The 21,767-nt window shown below is 45.9% G+C and overlaps 1 protein-coding gene across 2 annotated transcripts in view; it reads right to left on the bottom strand.

The window, feature by feature from the left end:
• Nucleotides 1-17,158, bottom strand: part of LOC310679540 (putative ferric-chelate reductase 1) — a 29,998-nt gene extending 12,840 nt beyond the window's left edge. Inside the window, exons 1-8 of one of the 2 annotated variants that reach the window (XR_014512326.1) lie at nt 16,901-17,158; nt 9,252-9,444; nt 6,585-6,721; nt 3,391-3,482; nt 2,812-2,896; nt 2,054-2,071; nt 1,350-1,535; nt 257-358 (exon numbers count right to left, since the gene is read on the bottom strand). Coding sequence is in view for 1 of the 2 variants with exons in the window: in XM_083444935.1 (XP_083301061.1) it covers nt 257-358; nt 1,350-1,535; nt 2,054-2,071; nt 2,812-2,896; nt 3,391-3,482; nt 6,585-6,721; nt 9,252-9,444 (813 nt within the window). In the remaining variant the exon portion in view is untranslated. The remainder of the gene's footprint in view (nt 1-256; nt 359-1,349; nt 1,536-2,053; nt 2,072-2,811; nt 2,897-3,390; nt 3,483-6,584; nt 6,722-9,251; nt 9,445-16,900) is intronic. The other variant, XM_083444935.1, reaches the window with a different exon arrangement.
• Between the last annotated feature and the right edge of the window lie 4,609 nt (nt 17,159-21,767).

Below are 21,767 nucleotides of genomic sequence, written 5' to 3'. Positions count from 1 at the left end.
TTCTCCCTTTAAAGAGTATTTTTTTCTTGCATTCCCCCTTCTAAAAACTTGGTGCGTCTTATGGTCAGGTGCGTCTTATGGGGTGAAAAATATGGTGAGTAAGTGGTGTACAAATGCCTTAAATAAATAAATACAACTTTTAAGGAGGAGAGCTGTCGTCCAATAAGAAATCATGGAGTACAGGTTTCCCACACTCCTGATAGTTTCACACATCATACTTTTAAAAAACGAAGGTAGCAGAAGACATTTCCAGTACCAGAGGCCTTGGGCTGGGAAGACTACGTCCAGTTGAGAAGGCGTGTTGAACCTCTATGCGATCTGTTCCATTCTTACCACAAATATAAACATCATCATCTCCCTGGGAAAAGATACACAACAGTCTCCTGTTATTCAGAATGAGTGCACACTATATTTGTTTATTCTAATATTACTAGCCCACGGGAAATCTGCCAGTTTAGCTAAGGGTACCTTACATCCAGGTGTACCTGGTTTGAGTATGGGATGCATATTGGAGAAGAAAAGAAGAAGCCTTGACAATGAATGGAGGTGGTGAAGGGAAAGGCAGGTATGTGGTCTGGTACCCTGGAAAGCCACTGCTATTCAGCCTAGAGAAAACTAAGCAAGATGGACCAATGGTATGATGGTATGTGGCATCTTACGATGTTCCTACATTCATGCTTGCTCTGGGGTCCATAAATGCTCTATGCTTTCCACCACAGGGACTGCTTGTTAAGTTGGTGGTGAACATATCAGATGACACAGCGATTCTTCAACAGCTCTTGTTTATTCACAGGCCAGAACAGAACTGAATTGAAGGGTTCAGCCAGCCTGCTTATATAGAGCTCCACTGCAACGCAACTGTAACACTTTCTGTAACTATCCAATCACTGAACGTCACTTTCACTCCCTTATTTGCATACGTGGACCTGAATGAAAACTATCTACAGTATCCCCCTGCTGGCCCAGGGTGAGAACTTCAGTACATAACACTGCTGACTTTCAGCGACATATAACGCAATACAAATAGTTTTTCTTACTTGTGTTTTTTTAAGGGTTGCTTAATGTTTAGGGTTTTCAAACAAAGGGCTTTCAATTTCTGCAAGAACTAAAATCTTGCAGATTTGTATGCAGAATCAATGCAATGTGAACACCAGTGAAATTCTATTGACACAATTTTAACTTGTTCCTCTCTTATTACCTTTAGCTCAACAACACCTTTGTCATGTTTGGGGCACCAAGGGATACATTTTTTAAAAAATAATTGTGACATGGCTGCAAGCTCTGTACATTAAAGTAATGTAGTTAGACCCTAAACATTTTTTTATAAAAAAAATCATTCAGTATCTCACCATTATCATGTCATCAGAAAAGGCAATGGCTACATATCCGTCTGAAAGTCCACTCATTTCGAATTGGAAAGCATCGCTCCCTAATGCTGCGGATGACATGAAGTAACAGTTTGGGTTGCTTGGGCTGCAGCCTGCAGGGTTACTGAAACAGAACTTGTGTTTGCCGCACCCTTCCTCTGTGGAGATCTGCAAGGAAGAGTAGATCCCATCAACCATCAGCAATAAACATGGCTGTTAGTTATTTTTCTAAAATATTAATTCCACCTCTAAGATAAGACTATGTTCACCTGTTTAAAAGTACATGATAAATAAATGGAATCCTGTTTGCATGTCTGGTCAGGGGTACATGTAAGTCCCAGGTAAGTCGATAGATTCATTGCAACTGTAATGAACACACTACACACAGAGACACACACCTGGAGTGTATAAATGATGCCAGGCCTTCTTGCATTTGTTTTTAGCATGATTTCGATACACAATCCTTGTGTCATATCCACTGGAGGGATTCTCGGAGTTTGCCAAACTTACAGCACCCTTTACAGCACAATTCCATACGTTACCTTGAAGCAAGCCTGGGTTTCGGACACAACGACTGTCCTCTCCAAAAGAAACATATTCAGGTTACTACTGACATGGAAGAAATGGGCTTGGATGAAGGGGGAAACAAGTCGTGTTAAAACAAAATGCAAAGATCAAACACTTACTGTTGTGGAGGAGACGGTCTGTGAAAGAAAAGAACATTGGTTACATTAAAAAAATGGTTAAGGAAAAGGAATTTACTTCTCAGCTTTTCCGTCAAAAATCCTGGGATTGAGGAGGAGATTGTGAGCTACCTATATTGTTTTAATTGTTGTAACCTGCCCTGCCAGGAAATAAATGTCAGGGGAGTGTGTATGGTGTTAAGTTGTGGGTGAACATATCAGATGACACAGTGATTCTTCGAACAGCTCTTGTTTATTCACAGGCCAGAACAGAACTGAACTGAAGGGTTCAGCTAGCCTGCTTATATAGAGCTCCACTGCAACGCAACTGTAACACTTTCTGTAACTATCCAATCACTGAACGTCACTTTTAATCCCTTATTTGCATATGTGGACCTGAGTGAAAACTATCTACAGTATCCCCCTGCTGGCCCAGGGTGAGAACTTCAGTACATAACATATGGCACTTGTTACTCTATATGTCTGTATCGTACATATACGTTGCTGGTATTTGGTCTTCAGAGATGTGGGTTACAGTCAATGTAGTTTTCAGGCCAAAAAAAGGTTGGTCTCCTTTGTGCTTAGGAGTGTGTTTTTCCCCCCCTACAGTTTTCAGCAATAGAATGTTTAAACTATTGACATGACCTGGTAGTCCTTACACCAAAAAATAAAGTTCTCTAAGAATAGTTTAAATTAAATGCACGGTATTATTATTACATACTTGTAAAACAAGATGGCCAGTAAACCAGATTAAAACTTACTGGAACAAGTGGTGAACTGGAAGACATGAGAACTTGACTTCGAACTTGAGTCCAGAATACCGAAAAATTATACACCGCTGTTGCTCTGAAAATGGTGGAATACACAGCATGTAAATAATTTTAGAAAGCATTGACCAGATACAGCCAACCAATTCTTCTAGATTGCACTATTCTATTTTTCAAATATAAAATTTGATTGATTATATAGCCTGGAATTTGTGGATTTAACAGCTTCAGTCTACACTGTTAATACCACCACCACCCACCCTTTACCCAGGGTGAGCTTTAACAACTTAAAACTCAGAAACAAAAATAGTTAAAACAGATTGAAGTCATGGGAATTATGCATGCTGCTTATTGTTTTCACTGCAGCAGTTCCCAGTGTCAAAGAGCCAAGCCACAGTGAAATTTAGAAAAATGCTTGGCCCTTCTGCAGCAGAGACATGGATTCTTGTAGCCAGCAGGATGTAGGCTTCCTAGTCTAGTATACATTTACAACCATAAAGTAATTTAAGACTTTGGGGGGAATTAAGGCATTAAGAAGTGCTGCTCCCTTATACAGAGAAAACAAGCCTGTACCTGAACTCAACATGCCCTATACCAGGAGCAGCAATCCAAATTGCTGTTATGTTTTGCTTCTTTGCCTTGTTTGTGTGACTCAGGGAAGAATTCTACAGTGGGGGAGAAAAAGAAAGAAAACCTGATGCAGAAGGAAATCAGGCACATTTCAGAACAACTCAGAACTGTGGGCCCATGGAGTCCCTTGATAAGCTGGGTGATTACAGAGAAGCATTCCCCACCAACTTTCATTGCATACCCTTCAACTGTCCCAATTTGAGCAGGACACCCTAGGCTTCTGATTGGATCCCAGAATGTCCTGTTTTTTGGTTCAGCTTTCTGGTGTGAGTCAGCCGAGCACCGGACCAAAAGATGCTTGTTTTTTTATCTCGATCTCTGGTGTGAGTCAACTAACTCCTGTGAGAGATCGATATTTTTTTAAAAAAGGAGTGTCCCAATTTTGATTAGCAGGATGTTGGACAAACAAGAACCATGCTGGCCTTGTAAACAAAATACAGTGGTACCTCGGGTTACATACGCTTCAGGTTACAGACTCCGCTAATCCAGAAATAGTACCTCAGGTTAAGAACTTTGCTTCAGGATGAGAACAGAAATCGTGCTCCGGCGGCACGGCAGCAGCAGGAGGCCCCATTAGCTAAAGTGGTGCTTCAGGTTAAGAACAGTTTGAGGTTAAGAACGGACCTCCGGAACGAATTAAGTACTTAACCTGAGGTACCACTGTAATGCTGATATTGGGATGATGGGGAAGTGGAGCAGTCTGGCCGATGGTATGATTAGTCACGCTGGAGGAGATGGGAAAGTGTCTCCCACTCCTCTAGGAACACAATTTTACACCCCTGCCAAGATGGGGATCTTGTGGCCCTCCAGATATTGTCGGGCTACAACACGCACCATCCCAACCACTGGCCATGTGCTGGCTGAGGTTGATGAGAAATGAAGTTCAGCAGCGCTCAGAGAGCCAGAGGCCCCTTTTCCCTTATAGACAACAAAGATACACTCTCCTTCTTCCCATGGGCTTGCTCTCCTGCGGAACTGGAAGGGGAGTATAAGACATACAGAGCCTCAGAGCTGCTGGGTTGAGGACTACTGTCATACCTCGGGTTGAAGTAGCTTCGGGATAAGTACTTTCGGGTTGCACGCTGTGGCAACCCAGAAGGAGCGCATTAATTCCGGGTCTCGCTGCTCGCGCATGCGCAGACGGTCAAAATGATGTCACGCGCATGTGCAGAAGCAGCGAGTTGCGACCCGCAGACACGCGGACATGGGTTGTGTTCGCTTCTGGATGCGAATGGGGCTCCAAAACAGATCCCGTTCCAGGCTGCACACCTGAAGGACCAGGTGCGCAGCCTGGGAGTCATTTTGGATTCACAGCTGTCCATGGAGGAGCAGGTCAATTCTGTGTCCAGGGCAGCTGTCTACCAGCTCCACCTGGTGTGCAGGCTGAGACCCTACCTGCCCGCAGACTGTCTCGCCAGAGTGGTGCATGCTCAAGTTATCTCCCGCTTGGACTACTGCAATGCACTCTACGTGGGGCTTCCTTTGAACTACAACTAATCCAGAATGCGGCAGCTAGACTGGTGACTGGGGGCAGCCGCTGAGACCACATAACACCGGTCTTGAAAGACCTACATTGGCTCCCAGTATGTTTCCGAGCACAATTCAAAGTGTTGGTGTTGACCTTTAAAGCCCTAAAGGGCCTCGGCCCAGTATACCTGAAGAAGCATCTTCACCCCCATCGTTCTGCCCAGACATTGAGGTCCAGCGCCGAGGGCCTTCTGGCGGTTCCCTCATTGCGAGAAGCAAAGATACAGGGAACCAGGCAGAGGGCCTTCTCGGTAGTGGCACCCGCCCTGTGGAACGCCCTTCCATCAATTGTCAAAGAGATAAACAACTACCTGACATTCAGAAGACATCTTAAGGCAGCCCTGTTCAGGGAAGTTTTTAATGTATGACATATTAGTGTATTTTTGGTCTTTGTGGAAGCTGCCCAGAGTGGCTGGGGAAACCCAGCCAGATTGGCAGGGTACAAATAATAAATTATTACTATATTATTATTAGTATCCAGATGTACCACTGTAGAAGGGACGCGGGTGGCGCTGTGGGTTAAAGCCTCAGCGCCTAGGGCTTGCCGATCGCAAGGTCGGCGGTTCGAATCCCCGTGGCGGGGTGCGCTCCCGCTGTTCGGTCCCAGCGCCTGCCAACCTAGCAGTTCGAAAGCACTCTCGGGTGCAAGTAGATAAATAGGGACCGCTTACTAGTGGGAAGGTAAACAGTGTTTCCGTGTGCAGCTCTGGCTCGCCAGAGCAGCGATGTCACGCTGGCCACGTGATCCGGAAGTGTCTTCGGACAGCGCTGGCCCCCGGCCTCTTTGAGTGAGATGGGCGCACAACCCTAGGGTCTGTCGAAGACTGGCCCGTATGGGCAGGGGTACCTTTACCTTTTACCACTGTAGAGCATTTTGAGCCCAGGAAAGAGCATTGGTGGTTGGGGGGGGGGGAGGAGAAAATATCCATCTCTTTCTACCAACTGAAGCCCATTGCTGTGATTGCAGCCCGACTCCTTCCTTCCAACAACATGCATCGTGGCGAGGGACAAAAAGAACCATGAAAATAGTTCTGTGCACCCAAGACACCTGCAGAGCTGCTGTTTGCCAAGCAGCATTCCCCTCTCCACACCTTTTCACAGCCAACTGCATGTGAAAACAAAATATACCTTTAAAACATGTGTGGGGAATCTTTTTTGACCTTCTAGAAGCCCCATGCCAGTCGTGGGCAGAGCAGGAGACAAAGGTGGGCAGAGCGATGAATGTCTACCATTGTAGAGTAGGCTAGGCTCTGCATTCACGCCTCTTTGTCCAGACAAGCCACAGGCATTATCAGATTTCAAGGACACATTTCAGCCAGACAGAAATACTCAAGGAGTGGGTAGCCTGAGGAGAGTCCTGAGAGCCAGATAAAGAGGCCTTGGGAGGCCTAAAGTTTCCCATCACTGTTTTAAAAGCATATGTGGTAGGATATAGCGTGGGATTAGCTCTTCAGACAAAAAGACAGACTATCCCCCGATCATCTTCAAGGCCATAGGATAGTTCCCTCAGTGTATATGAGTCTCTGCTCTGCAACCAAAGCTTGTTTTTGCATCGCAAAAGCTACTAACAAAAGAATTACACAAGCCCAAGCCACACAAGTTACACATACCTGAATGTCGTTACATGCAAGGCCTTGCGAGTTAGGGTCTAGGATTCGAAAATGTCCCACAGCAACATCGCCTCCAACTGCTCGGGCCTGGAGTAAAAATCCCTCAAAACTGGAATCGCCGCTTGCCGTAAGAGATACTGAGTAGGAAGGATGTTGTAAAAAGTGTCAGTTTAAATGTTTTGCCACAACAAATATTAAGGGCAAAAAACAACAACAAATGAAAGTTGCATTTATTACTACCATCACTTCAGTGTGACAACCTACAAGGACTGTGTACACACACCAGGGTGTGTCCCACAGATCTGATTTTAATTTGTACACTTTTGTATACACCCGAATGCTTTCAATTCAAATCTATCTTGATGTTTCCTGTCCACACTAGTAGGGGCTGATTGATGAAATGTATTTGTGTTCTGTGTTGTTCTCCCCTGCCTTTAATGACCTTTCCTCAAGCCCCCAAAATTCCAGACTAGGGATCTGTACTCACTCAACTCTATCATCTATCTATCATCTATCTATCTATCTATCATCTATCTATCTATCCAGTGCATTTTTCTGGAGGAATGCAGGGGTATGCATACCCCTAAACATTTTGTGAATCTTTGTACTTTAGTCCATTTACTGTATTTTTCCCAATTTGTACTGTAAAATGGTGATTTTCTTCAGTCAAAATGAGAGTACACCTAAACATTTTTTTAAAGAAAAAAATGACTATCTATCTATCTATTCATCCATCCATCCATCCAAGACCATATAACATCGGTCCTGAAACACCTACTTTGGCTCCCAGTACGTTTCCAAGCACAATTCAAAGTGTTGGTGCTGACCTTTAAAGTCCTAAATGGCCACGGCCCAGTATACCTGAAGGAGCGTTTCCACCCCCATCGTCCTGCCCGGACACTGAGGTCCAGCACCAAGGGCCTTCTGGTGGTTCCCTCACTGTGAGAAGTGAGGTTACAGGGAACCAGACAGAGGGCCTTCTCGGTAGTGGCACCCGCCCTGTGGAACACCCTCCCACCAGATGTCAAAGAGAAGAACAACTATCAGATTTTTACAAGACATCTGAAGGCAGCCCTGTTTAGGGAAGTTTTTAATGTTGGATGTTTATCGTGGCTGGGGAAATCATCATCATCATCATCATCATCATCTCCACCACCACTACTACTATTATCCCTCCCATGGAATATCACAGTAACAAACTATAACCAAAGCCAAAATTTTGAACACATTTGAAAGTGGGCAAAATTGTCTCTTTAAAAAACCACACCTTATTTTTTTATCTACCACAAAACAGCACCCAGCCTACTAAGTACTGCCTCTCTAGGCTGGGCATGCAGAGATATGAGTACCTCTGATCTCCAGACCCTCCCTCCCACTACAGTGTGACTCAGAGAAAAACAAACTGTACATTTCACAGACAAGCACACATGGCAAAGTATTTTTTTTAATGGCTGGATCAGGTCCATTGTGATTCAGCTTAGCTTTATTCGTAGATGGATAACCAAGTGTCTTAGGGAAAAGAGCCAAGTTCAAAGCAGCTGGAGGGATAAAAGGTACCGATCCTTTCCCTTGCTGAAAGGGAATAAGTATGTTTGGTTTCGGTTTTTCACCCATTTGCTTTCTAAACTCCTGTGCTAAAGAGGAAAGATAATAAGTTACAAAAACATGTCTACTTCCTTTATAGCAAACTGTAATGTGATTGAAATAGGAAACTCTTTCCAGAGGACAAAGAATCCTTTTGTCTCTCCAGTGACGACTAATCCATGTGATCTTGTTGGCAAAAGATGACACACTTATTGCAGCTCTGAGCAATGATCCAAAACAGGCATAGGCAAACTCCAGCCCTCCAGATAATTTGGGACTACAATTCTCATCATCCCTAGCTAACAGGACCAGTGGTCAGGGATGATGGGAATTGTAGTCCCAAACATATGGAGGGCCGGAGTTTGCCTATGCCTGATCCAAAAGGATCTAGCATGGCATTCAGGACTCCCTGTTCCCCACCACTCCGACAATCATCCCCAACAGACTGAGATTGTCAAAAAAAGAGAATCTAATGTGAAGGGCTACAACAAAAAGTGGGGCAGAGGGCAGGGAGGCATGGGTTACATACGCTTCAGGTTACATACGCTTCAGGTTATAGACTCTGCTAACCCAGAAATATTACCTCGGGTTAAGAACTTTGCTTCAGGATGAGAACAGAAATCGTGCAGCAGTGGCGCAGCGGCAGCAGGAGGCCCCATTAGCTGAAGTGGTACCTCAGGTTAAGAACAGTTTCAGGTTAAGAACGGACCTCCAGAACGAATTAAGTTCCTAACCCAAGGTACCACTGTACATGCACACCCACAGAGCAATTTGGATCCTGTTCATTTCACATTTGGGCTTAAACCAGGGATAGAGAACTTTCTGCCCTCCAGATATTGCTAGACTTCAATTCCCATCAGCCCCAGCCAGATGGCCAATGGTCAGGAATGACGGTCAAGGCTATTTATGGAGTGCAACAGATTGCCCGTCCTTGGCTTAGAGATCAAAAGTTATTTAACAAAGGTTTGATGTTAAGTAGAGACATAGGGGGGGCAGGGAGCGTGGGAAGGAAGCACTTCCTAGAGTGGACCTTTGACATCACTTTTGGTTTACATCGCAGTCAACAAATGGTTCAGAATTCACCTATAATTTCATCTCCTGGGGCAAATGAAGTTTGGGAGGTGGAGATGGCATATGGCGGTGCAGAGTTCTGTGCAGTGAGTCCGTGTCTAGGAACCATAGAGCTACAAGCCGCACTGATTTTTCCATTTGAATAGCCGAGGACTCCTGAAGAAAACGCTCCCCATAAAAGAAAGAAGCTAGCCAACTTTTCCATCTGTGAAGAAAGCAAAACATTTGAAACATTTAAGTGAGGATAACAGACGATTGCACAAGCAGGCTTAAAGGCAAATGGGGGAAGGATATCTCAATATCCTCTGTTACGGGGGTGGAGAACCTGCAAGCATCATGGTCAATGGCCAGTGATGATGGGATTTGCAGTCCGGCCGCACCTTGAAGGCCACAGGCTCCCCAGCCCTGCTCAATTGCTTAGACTTTTGCTAAAAATTAAGCTTAAAGAAAGACACTTTCAGATGATAAGCCACAGAATAACACATTACTTCAGACAGCGTATATTTTGCATCCATGAAGATGAGGAGATTTCACTCCTCCCATATCCAAGAATCTGCTGATGTGATCTGCTGATTCTCCAGAGAGGAGGGGGCAGTTTCTGCTCCCTACATATTCCGCTCCAGCCTCACATCAAAGAGAGAGAGAGAGACTGTTAGAGAGAGATCGTATGTATAGATAAGGTTGCTGCTAAGAGCAGCTGCAGACACTCAGTGCAGTTCAGAATTTTTGCTTAGACCTCATTTAGCTCTGTACATAGTTGTGTATTATAGTTGTAGATAGAATAAAGAAGATATTCTACAGAGCTGCTCTCCGAGTCGTTTATGCTCTGCTATACTCTGCTGTGCGACGACTGTCTTCTTGTTGGAGTGAATCCGGTGCTCACAACTCTAAGCTGTGAGTCCACAGCACTTTGACCTGTTCCTGTGCAGAAGGTGGTCTCTGGAAGTGCTACCCAGCTTGCCTAGCCCAGTCGGGCTGAAGTGTATGAGTCCAGTTGGTGGCACTGGCTCAAGAGCGATGCTGACAGAAGATGCAGACAGCAAATACCTATGTATTCAGTCAAAGTTAGGCATTTTTACTCTGTTATAAACTGCTCTGGCATTTTTAAATTAGATGGAGACATAGATACGTTTAATAAAAAAAATCAAAAAGTTAGTGTACTAAAATTATATTGTTGTTTCCAGTGGGGGAGTTAGGCATGTACTTAAACCTCTGCCCCTAATATTTTTAAACTGATTAGCTTTGGATGACTCAAGATGACTTGCAGTTTTCTCAAATACCCAAGGAAATTCCTGGCAGGTGAAGTTAAGTAATAGTAATAATAATTTATTATTTGTACCCTGCCCATCTGGCTGGGTTTCCCCAGCCACTCTGGGCGGCTTCCAACAAAGATTAAAAATACATTAAAATGTCACACATTAAAAACTTCCCTGAACAGGGCTGCCTTCAGATGTCTTTTAAATGTCAGGTACAGTGGTACCTCGGGTTACATACGCTTCAGTTTACATACGCTTCAGGTTACAGACTCCGCTAACCCAGAAATAATACCTCAGGTTAAGAACTTTGCTTCAGGATGAAAACAGAAATCACACGGCGGTGGCACGGCAGCAGCGGGAGGCCCCATTAGCTAAAGTGGTGCTTCAGGTTAAGAACAGGTTCAGGTTAAGTACGGACCTCCGGAATGAATTAAGTATGTAACCAGAGGTACCACTGTAGTTGTTTATTTCTTTGACATCTGATGGGAAGGCGTTCCACAGGGCAGGTGCCCTCTGCCTGGTTCCCTGTAGCTTAGCTTCTCGCAGTGAGGGAACCGCCAGAAGACCCTCAGAGCTGGACCTCAGTGTCCGGACCGAACGATGGGTATACACTCCTTCAGGTATACTGGGCCGAGGTCAACACTTTGAATTGTGCTTGGAAACATACTGGGAGCCAATGTAGGTCTTTCAGGACCGGTGTTATATGGTCTTGGTGGCCGCCCCTAGTCACCAGTCAAGAGACCAGGGGCACAATAATGCTATTTATGTGGTGTTCCGCTGATACCAGAGACAAGGTGAATTACAGCAGCAGCAACTGTAAACCAGAGCAGTTGTTCAGCAAGCTGGAACAAGCACATGCATTCATAGAGCAGCACACTTACAAGCCTCTGGGTGCAAGAAGAAATACACAGTGAGCCCAAAAATCCAAACCTTCCACCATGCCAATGAATTGTTTTGGCTATTGTGCTGACATGCACTGGGTGGGGCTGAACAGGCAACGAGGTGGTAATAATACACTATGCACTAACTGATTTGCTTACTCCAACAACAAAGTTGTTGTACCTGGGAGAACGTCCTATGCATTGTCATTAAGACCACCAGGGTCAGTCCTGCTTTTGGAGTGATGAAGCTGCCTCAGGTGGCAGATGCCAGGGTTGGCAGGAGCCCCCAATCCATTTCCCTGATTCCTGGAAGCAGACACTGCTCATTGCGTGGGGAGACACCAGCAGCTGGGTCACCAAAGCAGAGTAGGTGAGGTCACAGGGAGGTTGTTTTATTTCACAACATTTATATACTACTTGATGGTAATAAAACAATAAAAGTAAGAGTGAGAAACAGTGAAAATCAAGCATTTAAAACTAAAAATAATTCAAAACCGCATTAAGCTAGAATTAAATTAAAAACACATGACGGCTTCTACATGTCTGAATAGCCTTGCTTGAATAAAAATGGTTTTAGCAAGTGCCAAAGGGTGGCACTGTGGGTTAAACCACAGAGCCTAGGACTTGCCGATCAGAAGGTCAGCAGTTCGAATCCCCGCGACGGGGTGAGCTCCCGTTGCTTGGTCCCTGCTCCTGCCAACCTAGCAGTTCGAAAGCACGTCAAAGTGAAAGTAGATAAATAGGTACCACTCCGGCGGGAAGGTAAACGGCGTTTCTATGTGCTGCTCTGGTTCGCCAGAAGCGGCTTAGTCATGCTGGCCACATGACCCGGAAGCTGTACGCCGGCTTCCTCGGCCAATAAAGAGAGATGAGTGCCGGAACTCCAGAGTCGGCCACAACTGGACCTAATGGTCAAGGGTCCCTTTACCTTTTACCTAAAGGGAGATACAGTGAAGGCACACATGGTTGAGGTCAATGGGCAGGGAGTTCCTGGGTTTACACTAAAGAAGGAGTATAATATGGCAGCTGCAACAGGGCCAGTTCTGCACTGTGCGATGGGTGTCCTCATGTAATTTGTTTTGGGGGTGTCCCCCCCCCCCAGCATTCATAGGATGCCATTGGCCGCAAAACGTCAGTCCGTATTTCCCTACTCCACCCCTGTTTAATCTGGATTTATTACCCTTTCCAGGAAAAAAATCTGTTTTTCTTAAAAGCTTGTTGCCAGCTACCCGTTTGGAAAAATGTAAATGACACTTGACCATGTTAGGTCTGCTGTCTGGAAGCCTGTATAGTCTCTGGGTACTCCTCACCAGGCCTGCCATAGATGTTAGCAAATTTCCACATTACACAGAATTCCAGGAGTGGTGCAAAGGTGGTGATGTCGGGGCTTGCATGGGTGCACAAGTAGAGTGGCTCATTAACATATCATCACCGCGCTGCCCCATACCAATAAGAGGCACTGACCCGCAGCTCACACGCAGCTCTTAAGTACGTGTGGGCGGGTCTCTTTTTAAACTTATCAGCTTTCAATTCATTCAGCATTTTTCATTGTTTCTGAGATTAAGACTTCAGGAATAGAGCCAAACCACTAAAGTCTCCCGGCTGCACGTATCTCACGTAACCCATCCAGCTTTTAAAAATAAATAAATAGCCATTCTTCTTCCAATTAAAAATGAACTTTGTCACAGGGTTCTGTTGCCTATTGATTTCTGACACATGAAAGTGAAACTTCAGACAAATATGAGAGCAAATTAAGGACCTGGAGGTTAGGGTGGGACAAAGAGAGAAATAGGGGAAATAATAATAATTTTCAAGTTTGGCATTTTTAAACTAAGGATGACTATTCACAACTATCCATAGTATCCTGGTCTGTCCTGCTCAATACTGTCAACACTGACCATCAGAGGCCAGGAGTGGGCAGCCAGGAGGAGCAGGGCAAAGTCACTTACTTGGCTTCCCAATGTGGAGATTGCTGCTGCCAGTAAAGGAAATGGCGAGGTCAGTGCGGTGCAGGCACAACGGCGGAATCAATCTGCAATTCCCTGTGTCCACACCGCACTGACCCCCCCCCCCACCTCTCTGCTCTAAAGGTAAAGGGACCCCGACCATTAGGTCCAGTCGTGACCGACTCTGGGGTTGTGGCGCTCATCTCGCTTTATTGGCCAAGGGAGCCGGTGTACAGCTTCCGGGTCATGGGGCCAGCATGACTAAGCCGCTTCTGGCGAACCAGAGCAGTGCACGGAAACGCCGGTTACCTTCCCGCCAGAGCGGTACCTATTTATCTACTTGCATTTTGTGCTTTCAAACTGCTAGGTTGGCAAGAGAAGGGACTGAGCAACGGGAGCTCACCCCGTCGTGGGGATTCGAACTGCCGACCTCCTGATTGCCAAGTCCTAGGCTCTGTGGTTTAACCCACAGCGCCACCCGCATCCCCTGCTCTCCCTTACCAGCAGTGATTTCTGTGCTGGGAAGCTGGGTAAGGAGCTCTGCTCTGCTACACTGGCAGCTACTGACAAAAACTCCAGGGTTTCAGACAGGGGTCTCTCTCTCAGCCCTACCAGGACATGCCAGAGATCGATCCTGGGACCTTCCACATGCCAAACGTTAGCTCTACTGCTGAATCTCAGTTCTTCCCTTCGCAGATAACTCACCACAGAGCTTTTAGATCATTGATGTTCCCTCTCAGATCAGATACTTCTCCACAGAGGCAGTTCAGAGATACCTACAAGATGCTGGGAGCTATGTCTCTCAGTGATTTCCACAGACGAGTCAGTTCTGGTTTAAGATCTACTATGACCAAATACCTTCTCATTTAAACCACCCGTTATGAAATTGCTGGACCTTGTTAAGTGTTAGTAATACCTGAGGCACTCACCTGCAAGTCGATGCATTATAAAGGCAGCTATCCATCACCTACCTTTCACCTATTCCTAAGGAGCAGCTCTCCGCCTAACACTTCAAGATTTAAACTTTAAGTGATACCAAAGTGCTCCTTCAACAAAGCCTAGCGTTTTGCTCACTGTTCTTCCACTCTCAGTAGGGGCACTTAAAGATATAACTAAAGCTGCCCTTCGTTCTTGGAGAAAGGTAGAGGCACAAATGTAAGATACACATGAAGTGATAAAATAAGTAGCTCTACCCTATACGTGTCTACTCTGAAGTAGGCCACAATGAGTACAGCAGGCATAGCCAACACTGTGCTCTGCAGTTTTTGTTGGACTGCAATTCTCATTACAGTGGTACCTCGGGTTACATACGCTTCAGGTTACATACGCTTCAGGTTACACACTCTGCTAACCCAGAAATAGTGCTTCAGGTTAAGAACTTTGCTTCAGGATAAGAACAGAAATCGTGCTCCGGCAGCGTGGCAGCAGCGGGAGGCCCCTTTACCTAAAGTGGTCTTCAGGTTAAGAACAGTTTCAGGTTAAGAACGGACCTCCAGAACGAATTAAGTACTTAACCGAAGGTACCACTGTATTCCTGACCATTGGTCATGCTTGCTGGGCTGATGAAAGCTGTTGTCCCACAGCACCTCGAGGGCTAAGTGCCTGGTGTATAGGATTGCAACCTTAGTTACTTTGAGTGCTGGTAGCATCCATTTATTCCCCCTAAAAGAGTGCTGTGTTCTTTAATGCTTGGTGCTATGCAAATACAATAGAACACACAAATCTGACCTGTAATGAAATTAGCAAAATTAAGATTAGGGAACTGGGAGGTGAGCAGCGTAATATAGATGTGGCTGAACTAGAGTCTGTAAGGGGTTCTGGATTCACCTTTAAGTATACAGTGATACCTCTGGTTATGTACTTAATTCGTTCCGGAGGTCCGTTCTTAACCTGAAACTGTTCTTGACCTGAAGCACCACTTTAGCTAATGGGGCCTCCCACTGCGGCCACGCTGCCGGAGCACAATTTTTGTTCTCATCCTGAAGCAAAGTTCTTAACCCAAGGTACTATTTCTGGGTTAGCGGAGTCTGTAACCTGAAGCGTATGTCACCTGAAGCGTATGTAACCCGAGGTACCACTGTATAAAAAGAGCCTACGCAGTCTCCCAAGTTGTGATTCCTTGTACTTCAACAGTGGAGGCATAACAAAGTCATTGTGGCTAGTAGCCATCAATAGCCTTACCCTTTTAAAGTCATCCAAAGTGCCTATCACTACCATTTCCTGTGGAAGCAAATTCTAGACTTTGCATTGCATAAACCACTGCTTTCTTTCGTCAGCCTGGTACAATTTCCTCCACCTTGAAAGGAATGCAACACTAAAATCGGTGAAGGGTGCTTTGTATGAGTGGGCAGGCACAGACCTAGCACACTTGCCAGGATCAAAGCAGCGAGCCACTGTGCTCTTGAGTTTTCCATTCTGTACAATGGGCAAACTGAAAAAGTGAGAGGTCATTTCCCAGAATGACATCTCCCATGCTTTTTGCACGAATAAAGCCACAGGCCCCAGCTCAACCTCGTTCACACAGCATTTTCAAACACATGAGCTCAAAGGAGCAAAGCTAACAAATTCCGCATGCCAGCAATCTATAGGTATATAGTGAAGATGCCAGTAAAACTGCATCCAGGGGTGCAACACACACCTCTCATTCTCTGTCTCGCTCCCCACTTCCTACATCCCATTAACTGCACAGCTAAGAGTTGCGAGGCAGGCAGCCCATTCAACAGGTGCAGTTTTCATCAACCCCAAAATGCACTGACTGGAAAAGCTTCACCTAGTGAATATAAGGAATATAGGAAACTATGTTCTCTTCCTATAAAGATCATTGGTTCATCTCGTTCAGTATTGTCTACACCAGCGATTGTCAACCTGGTCCCTACCGCCCACTAGTTTCAGGATTCTAGGTGGGCGGTAGGGGGTTCTACGGCACAAGCTGAATCCTCCTTCCATGAGCTCTGGTGGGTGGTAAGGAAATTTTACCATCGAGAAAGATGCATTAATGGCCGGTAGGTATAAGAAGAGAAGAAGAGTTTGGATTTGATATCCCACTTTATCACTACCCGAAGGAGTCTCAAAGGGGCTAACATTCTCCTTTCCCTTCCTCCCCCACAACAAACACTCTGTGAGGTGAGTGGGGCTGAGAGACTTCAGAGAAGTGTGACTAGCCCAGGGTCACCCAGCAGCTGCATGTGGAGGAGCGGGGACGCGAACCCGGTTCACCAGATTACACTCTTAACCACTACACCACACTTGCTCACATATAAAAATGTTGACTACCCCTGGTCTACACTGACCGGCAGCAGCTGTCCAGAATTTCAGACCAGAGTCCATGGGCATAGCCAGGATTTTTGTTTGGGAGGGGGCAGGTCTTTTGTTAGGGGAGCAGACCTTTTTTTTGGGGGGGGGGAGAACCTCAGTTTGCTATGTATTTTTATTGATTTACGTGGGGGGGGGGCAGCTGCCCCTCTCTACCCGCCTCCCTTGGCTACACCCATGCCAGAATCTCTCTCTCAGCCCAACCTGGACTGAACCTGGGATGTTCTGCATGCAAAGCTTTCCAACATTTCAGTCTCCAGCCCTACCTGGCTAGGTCAAGGAATGAACCCGGGACCTCCTCCTACGTGAAAGATGCAGCCGAGCAATGCCTCTTCCTCGAAGTCAGCTTCTTGAAGGCACAGGAGCCTTTCAAGACAGAAAGCGTAGCAGACTTAGGCGCATTCCGAATATTCCTGCTGCGGCCACTCCTCCTCGCCTTCGCTTCACCTTTCTTTGCAGCGCAGCCTTGGGATCCTGCGCACGAGCCGCCTGTCTGACTGCTGGATGCAAAGTGGAGCCTTTGCGCTCGCCCCTCCCTGCCTTCAAGACCGCGCCTGGGCCCTCTGCTGGCCAAGGTGGGCCACTGCCTTTCCCCCCGAGCTTTGTTTATTGCTGTGACTCGGCAACACGCGCTTATCAATGAGACGCGCGGGGCGGGGGTGCCTTTATCTTCACGGCCACGCGGGAAACTTTAACTAGACATAAAGGGTTGGATCCAGACGTCAGCTGAACTTGGGTCCCCTTGAGTTCAGTGGGTCAAGTTAGTCGCGAAGAGAAAGGGAAGGAATCGAGATGTTGCTTAGACCCACATTGAATGGTCCCGGAGACATCAAGTCGCATCTAGGCTAACGGTGCAATCCTAAGCCCCCATATCGTGTGTGTGTGTGTGTGTGTGTGTGTGTGTGTGTTGTTGTTGTTGTTGTTGTTGTTGTTGTTGTTTATTGGATGTATAAACTGCCCTATATGCAGGGGTCTCAGGGGGGTTCACAGAATAAAATCAAGATATAAAACCACAAAATATATACTATAAAAATAAAATAAAAACAACAACCCAATAGCCCCCCCCAACCCACATTTTAAAAGGGCATAGGATGTAAACAGATCAACCAAAAAGGTAAAGGGTAAAGGGACCCCTGACCATTTGGTCCAGTCGTGACCGGTTCTGAGGTTGTGGCGCTCATCTTGCTTTATTGGCCAGGGAGCCAGCGTACAGCTTCTGGGTCATGTGGCCAGCATGACTAAGCCGCTTCTGCCAAACCAGAGCAGCACATGGAAACGCCATTTACCTTCCCGCTGGAGCAGTACCTATTCATCTACTTGCACTTTGATGTGCTTTCGAACTGCTAGGTTGGCAGGAGCTGGGACTGAACAACGGGAGCTCACCCCGTTGCGGGGATTCAAACCGCCAACCTTCTGATCAGCAAGTCCTAAGCTCTGTGGTTTAACCCACAGTGCCACCCGCGTCCCAGATCAACCAAAGGCCTGGTTAAAAAGGAACATTTTTGCCTGGCGCCTAAAGGTGTATAATGAAGGCACCAGGCGGACTTCCCTGGGGAGAGCATTCCACAGATGGGGAGCCACTGCAGAGAAGGCCCGTTCTCATGTTACCACTCTCCACACCTCTCGAGGAGGAGGCGGCACATGAGGAAAAGCCTCAGAAGATGATCTCAGGGTCCAGGTAGGTTCATATGGAAAGAGATGGTCCTTGAGGTGTCTCAGCATGGTTTCTCCCCACGCCAATCTCCACCAAAGAATGCTACCAGTTGGGGAGGGGGCTTCACCACGGTGAAGGAAGGTCCCAATGCCACAGCAGTTCCCCCTTTAGTGGTAGCCAGTGGGGAGCCTCAAAACAGAGATTTTCAGGGTAGGGCACTTCCACTGCTATTCCCAATGAAGTTCACTGTTACCTTGTCCAAGTTATGAAAAATATAAACGAGGGTGGGGGGGGACGTTTGTTAGGCTTGTGTTGTACACGCTCCACCGATATGTGAATGGCAAATAGTTCCACAAAGACTTTTGTGGTTCGTGCAATTTGCTCCTACCCTTTTAATATGCTTGTTTCGTCCCACTGCTGTGGGGTTGGGAAATATTCCATTCCTTTTATGCTCTCTACCCAACCCTCAGGCTTCCTTGCCTGACCCAACGTGAGGTAATATAGCCTTCCATATGCCTAATTACTTCCAAGATCAGGATGTTTGTCTAAATCCTACTAGAATGGGCATGGGTGGTGGGCAAGGGGGGGGGGTTGCTCCCCGCCCCGGAACCATAGCCCCAGGTTCACGGCTTTCATTTCTTTTGAAAAAGTAAGTTTTCAGCATCTGTAGAATTCAAGGTGAGGCGCAATGCACAGGCACTACAAGTCTCATGTTTGTTTTGTTTTGTTTCAGAAGCTAGCCCCCTTTGCAGTGTTTCACTTTGCTCCCCACCCTCATCCACCCACCAAAAATTCCTGTGGACGCCCATGAATGCAGTACAAATAGCCCACAATTACACTCAGCTGTGCGTTTGGAAGCTCCTCTCAGTCCTTCTAAATGTGGGATGAGATTTCTTTCTGCAGTTTAAAGGATGGGGCTTTGAAGGACACATGGATAACGTCACATGAACGTGGAGTAAAAACCTAGCACTGGAAACGCAATGAGTGCATAGTAAAATAGGACTGCAAACATAGTCTCTGAGAACACATGCTCCGAGGTGAGCATTCTCAATTGTTCTCTGGTGTGGGAGATGTCCGTTCGGGAGGCGCAGAATCAGCTGCATGCTTATTTGCTCAGCTAGTTTGCTTCTCCCATGATAGCTCCCTGAAGAGGTTCAATACAAGCATGGATGGCCACCACAGCTCCTGTGAGCAACCCAGATGCCTTCCCATGTGCCCAAAGAAGCCTTCGGTTGTGCATGCTTGCATGTGCTTATGGTTACAATGTGTGCACAGTTGTGGAGCATCACAGTTTGCAGATGTTTCCAATGGGCCCCCCAAAGTAGGCAAGCCCTGGTCAGGAAGAAGTTTGCTCTTGCAAATTGGCCCTAACATTCAAGTACAGTGGTACCTCGGGTTAAGTACTTAATTTGTTCTGGAGGTCCGTTCCTAACCTGAAACTGTTCTTAACCTGAGGTACCACTTTAGCTAATGGGGCCTCCCGCTGCCGCCGCCACACAATTTCTGGTCTCATCCTGAAGCAAAGTTCTTAACCCAAAGTACTATTTCTTGGTTAGCAGAGTCTGTAACCTGAAGCAGCTGTAACCAGAAGTGTCTGTAACCTGAGGTATTACTGTAAATGTGTGTGTGTGTGTGTGTGTGTGTGTAGATGTATAGAGATGTATATAAATACATGTATATAAATGTATTTATTTAGTTATGAAAATATTTCTATATATGTTATGAGTGTAGGATTTGGGGGGGGGGAATCAACAGATTCTTTTCCCCCCAGCTATAAATGATAAGTTTTTGTTTTTTATAAAAAAGAACTGTATATTGCTCAACCTAAAGAAAATCTGATACATGAGTGAGTGAGATCCAGGCTAGCATGAGCAGGCTTCCCCTTCCTCCTGCAACCCCCACAATCTGCTCCAGAGGATTGAGAAACCTGCTAGATTGGCTTTTGGGCCTGTGGGGGTGGGGTAAAGGTGTGTGGGGAAGAGAAACCAGATGTTGTATTACACAAGTGGAATTCCATTTCACAAGTGGGGAGACGTCACTGGATACTACCCATAATTAGGAATCTCAAAAACAGACAACTTTTGACAAAGTGCTGCAATATACTTGGTGGTTGTTGTTGTTTTTAAATGAATAACAATAGAGCAACAACAGGGATTAGGGAAGAGTATAAGAACAGCCTGTCCAGTCCAGCATTCTGTTCCCATTGTGGGCACCACATGTCCATGCGACACCTGCAAGCAGAACATGAATGCATTAGCTCTCTCCGCAACCTGGACTCCATGGCAAGCGGTATTCAGATGCATGGTGCCTCCAGTGCGGGAGATCATAATCATCAAGGATAAACAACATTTGTCTAATCCCCTTTTTAAAGCCATCCAAGTTGGCTTGTGGTTGCAAATTCCATAGTTGTGACTATGTGCTGTGTGAAGTGGTACTTCCTTTCGTCTGTTCTGCATCTTCCAGTGTTCAGCTTCGCTGGATGACCCCAGCTTCTTCTAGTATTTTGAGAAAGAGAGAAAAAGGCCTTCCTATTCAGTTTATCCACAACATGCTTGGTTTCAGACACATCTATCATGTCCACCCCCCATTACTCACCCCCCCCCCAAAAGCCAGGAAATGTTAGGATCTTTCTTCATAGGGCAGTTGTTCAAGCCTCATGATCACTGTGGTTCCCTTATTCAGAACTGTATATTGCACAACCTTGTTTGAGATGTGGCAATTAGAACTGTACACAGTATTCAAGTGTGCTTGCACATGGTGAGATAACATTTCAGCTATTATGGTCACCTAGAGTTTTCATCTTATCAAAGCACCAACATGAACAAATGAAATAATCAACTCGTGAAAGATTAAATATCCCTTAATACAGATGTAATGGAATTTATTCCTGACCTGCCTGCATGCTTCTATAACCCAGAACTTTCCAAACTTTTGAAGTTGGTGACCAACTTTTTAGACACGCATCATTTTGCGACAATGTAATTCAGTTTTCCTAGCAAACCGGAGGTTAAACTAATCCTTTTCCCACCCCGGGCAGATCGCAGGGAGCATTCAGGTGACACACCTACATACTGCAGCCAACACACTAAACATGTCACAACGCACGGTTTGGAAAGCTCTGCTATAGCCAATGGCCACAGTCCTACTCAAGGTTAGGTGCAGGGATACGTGCATTTACTTCAACTGGCTTAAATGCATCTACCGCTGTATTGAACTGTGGCCAGTATAACCTCAGCTAAACTCCACACAATATGATTTTGCTCTGCAGATAAGCATTAGCAACACTGCTGAAATAATTAACCTTTGTGCTAGCTATAGTATGGCTCCAAAGTAAAAATAGCCAATCAGATCTGCAGTACAAACACATCATATTTTTAATCAGGCAAATCAGCATATTCTCCTGCAGTGCTGAAGGTGTAACTGGCTAATCTCACTTTTGAGTGATTTATTGCACTGAGATAGTGGCACAGTTGGATATG

This window comes from Podarcis tiliguerta (genome assembly GCF_965153285.1).
Source record: "Podarcis tiliguerta genome assembly, chromosome: 6".
Lineage (NCBI taxonomy): Eukaryota > Metazoa > Chordata > Lepidosauria > Squamata > Lacertidae > Podarcis > Podarcis tiliguerta.
The sequence above is the reverse complement of the archived record's forward strand: the minus strand, read 5'-3'. Positions and strand labels throughout refer to the sequence as shown.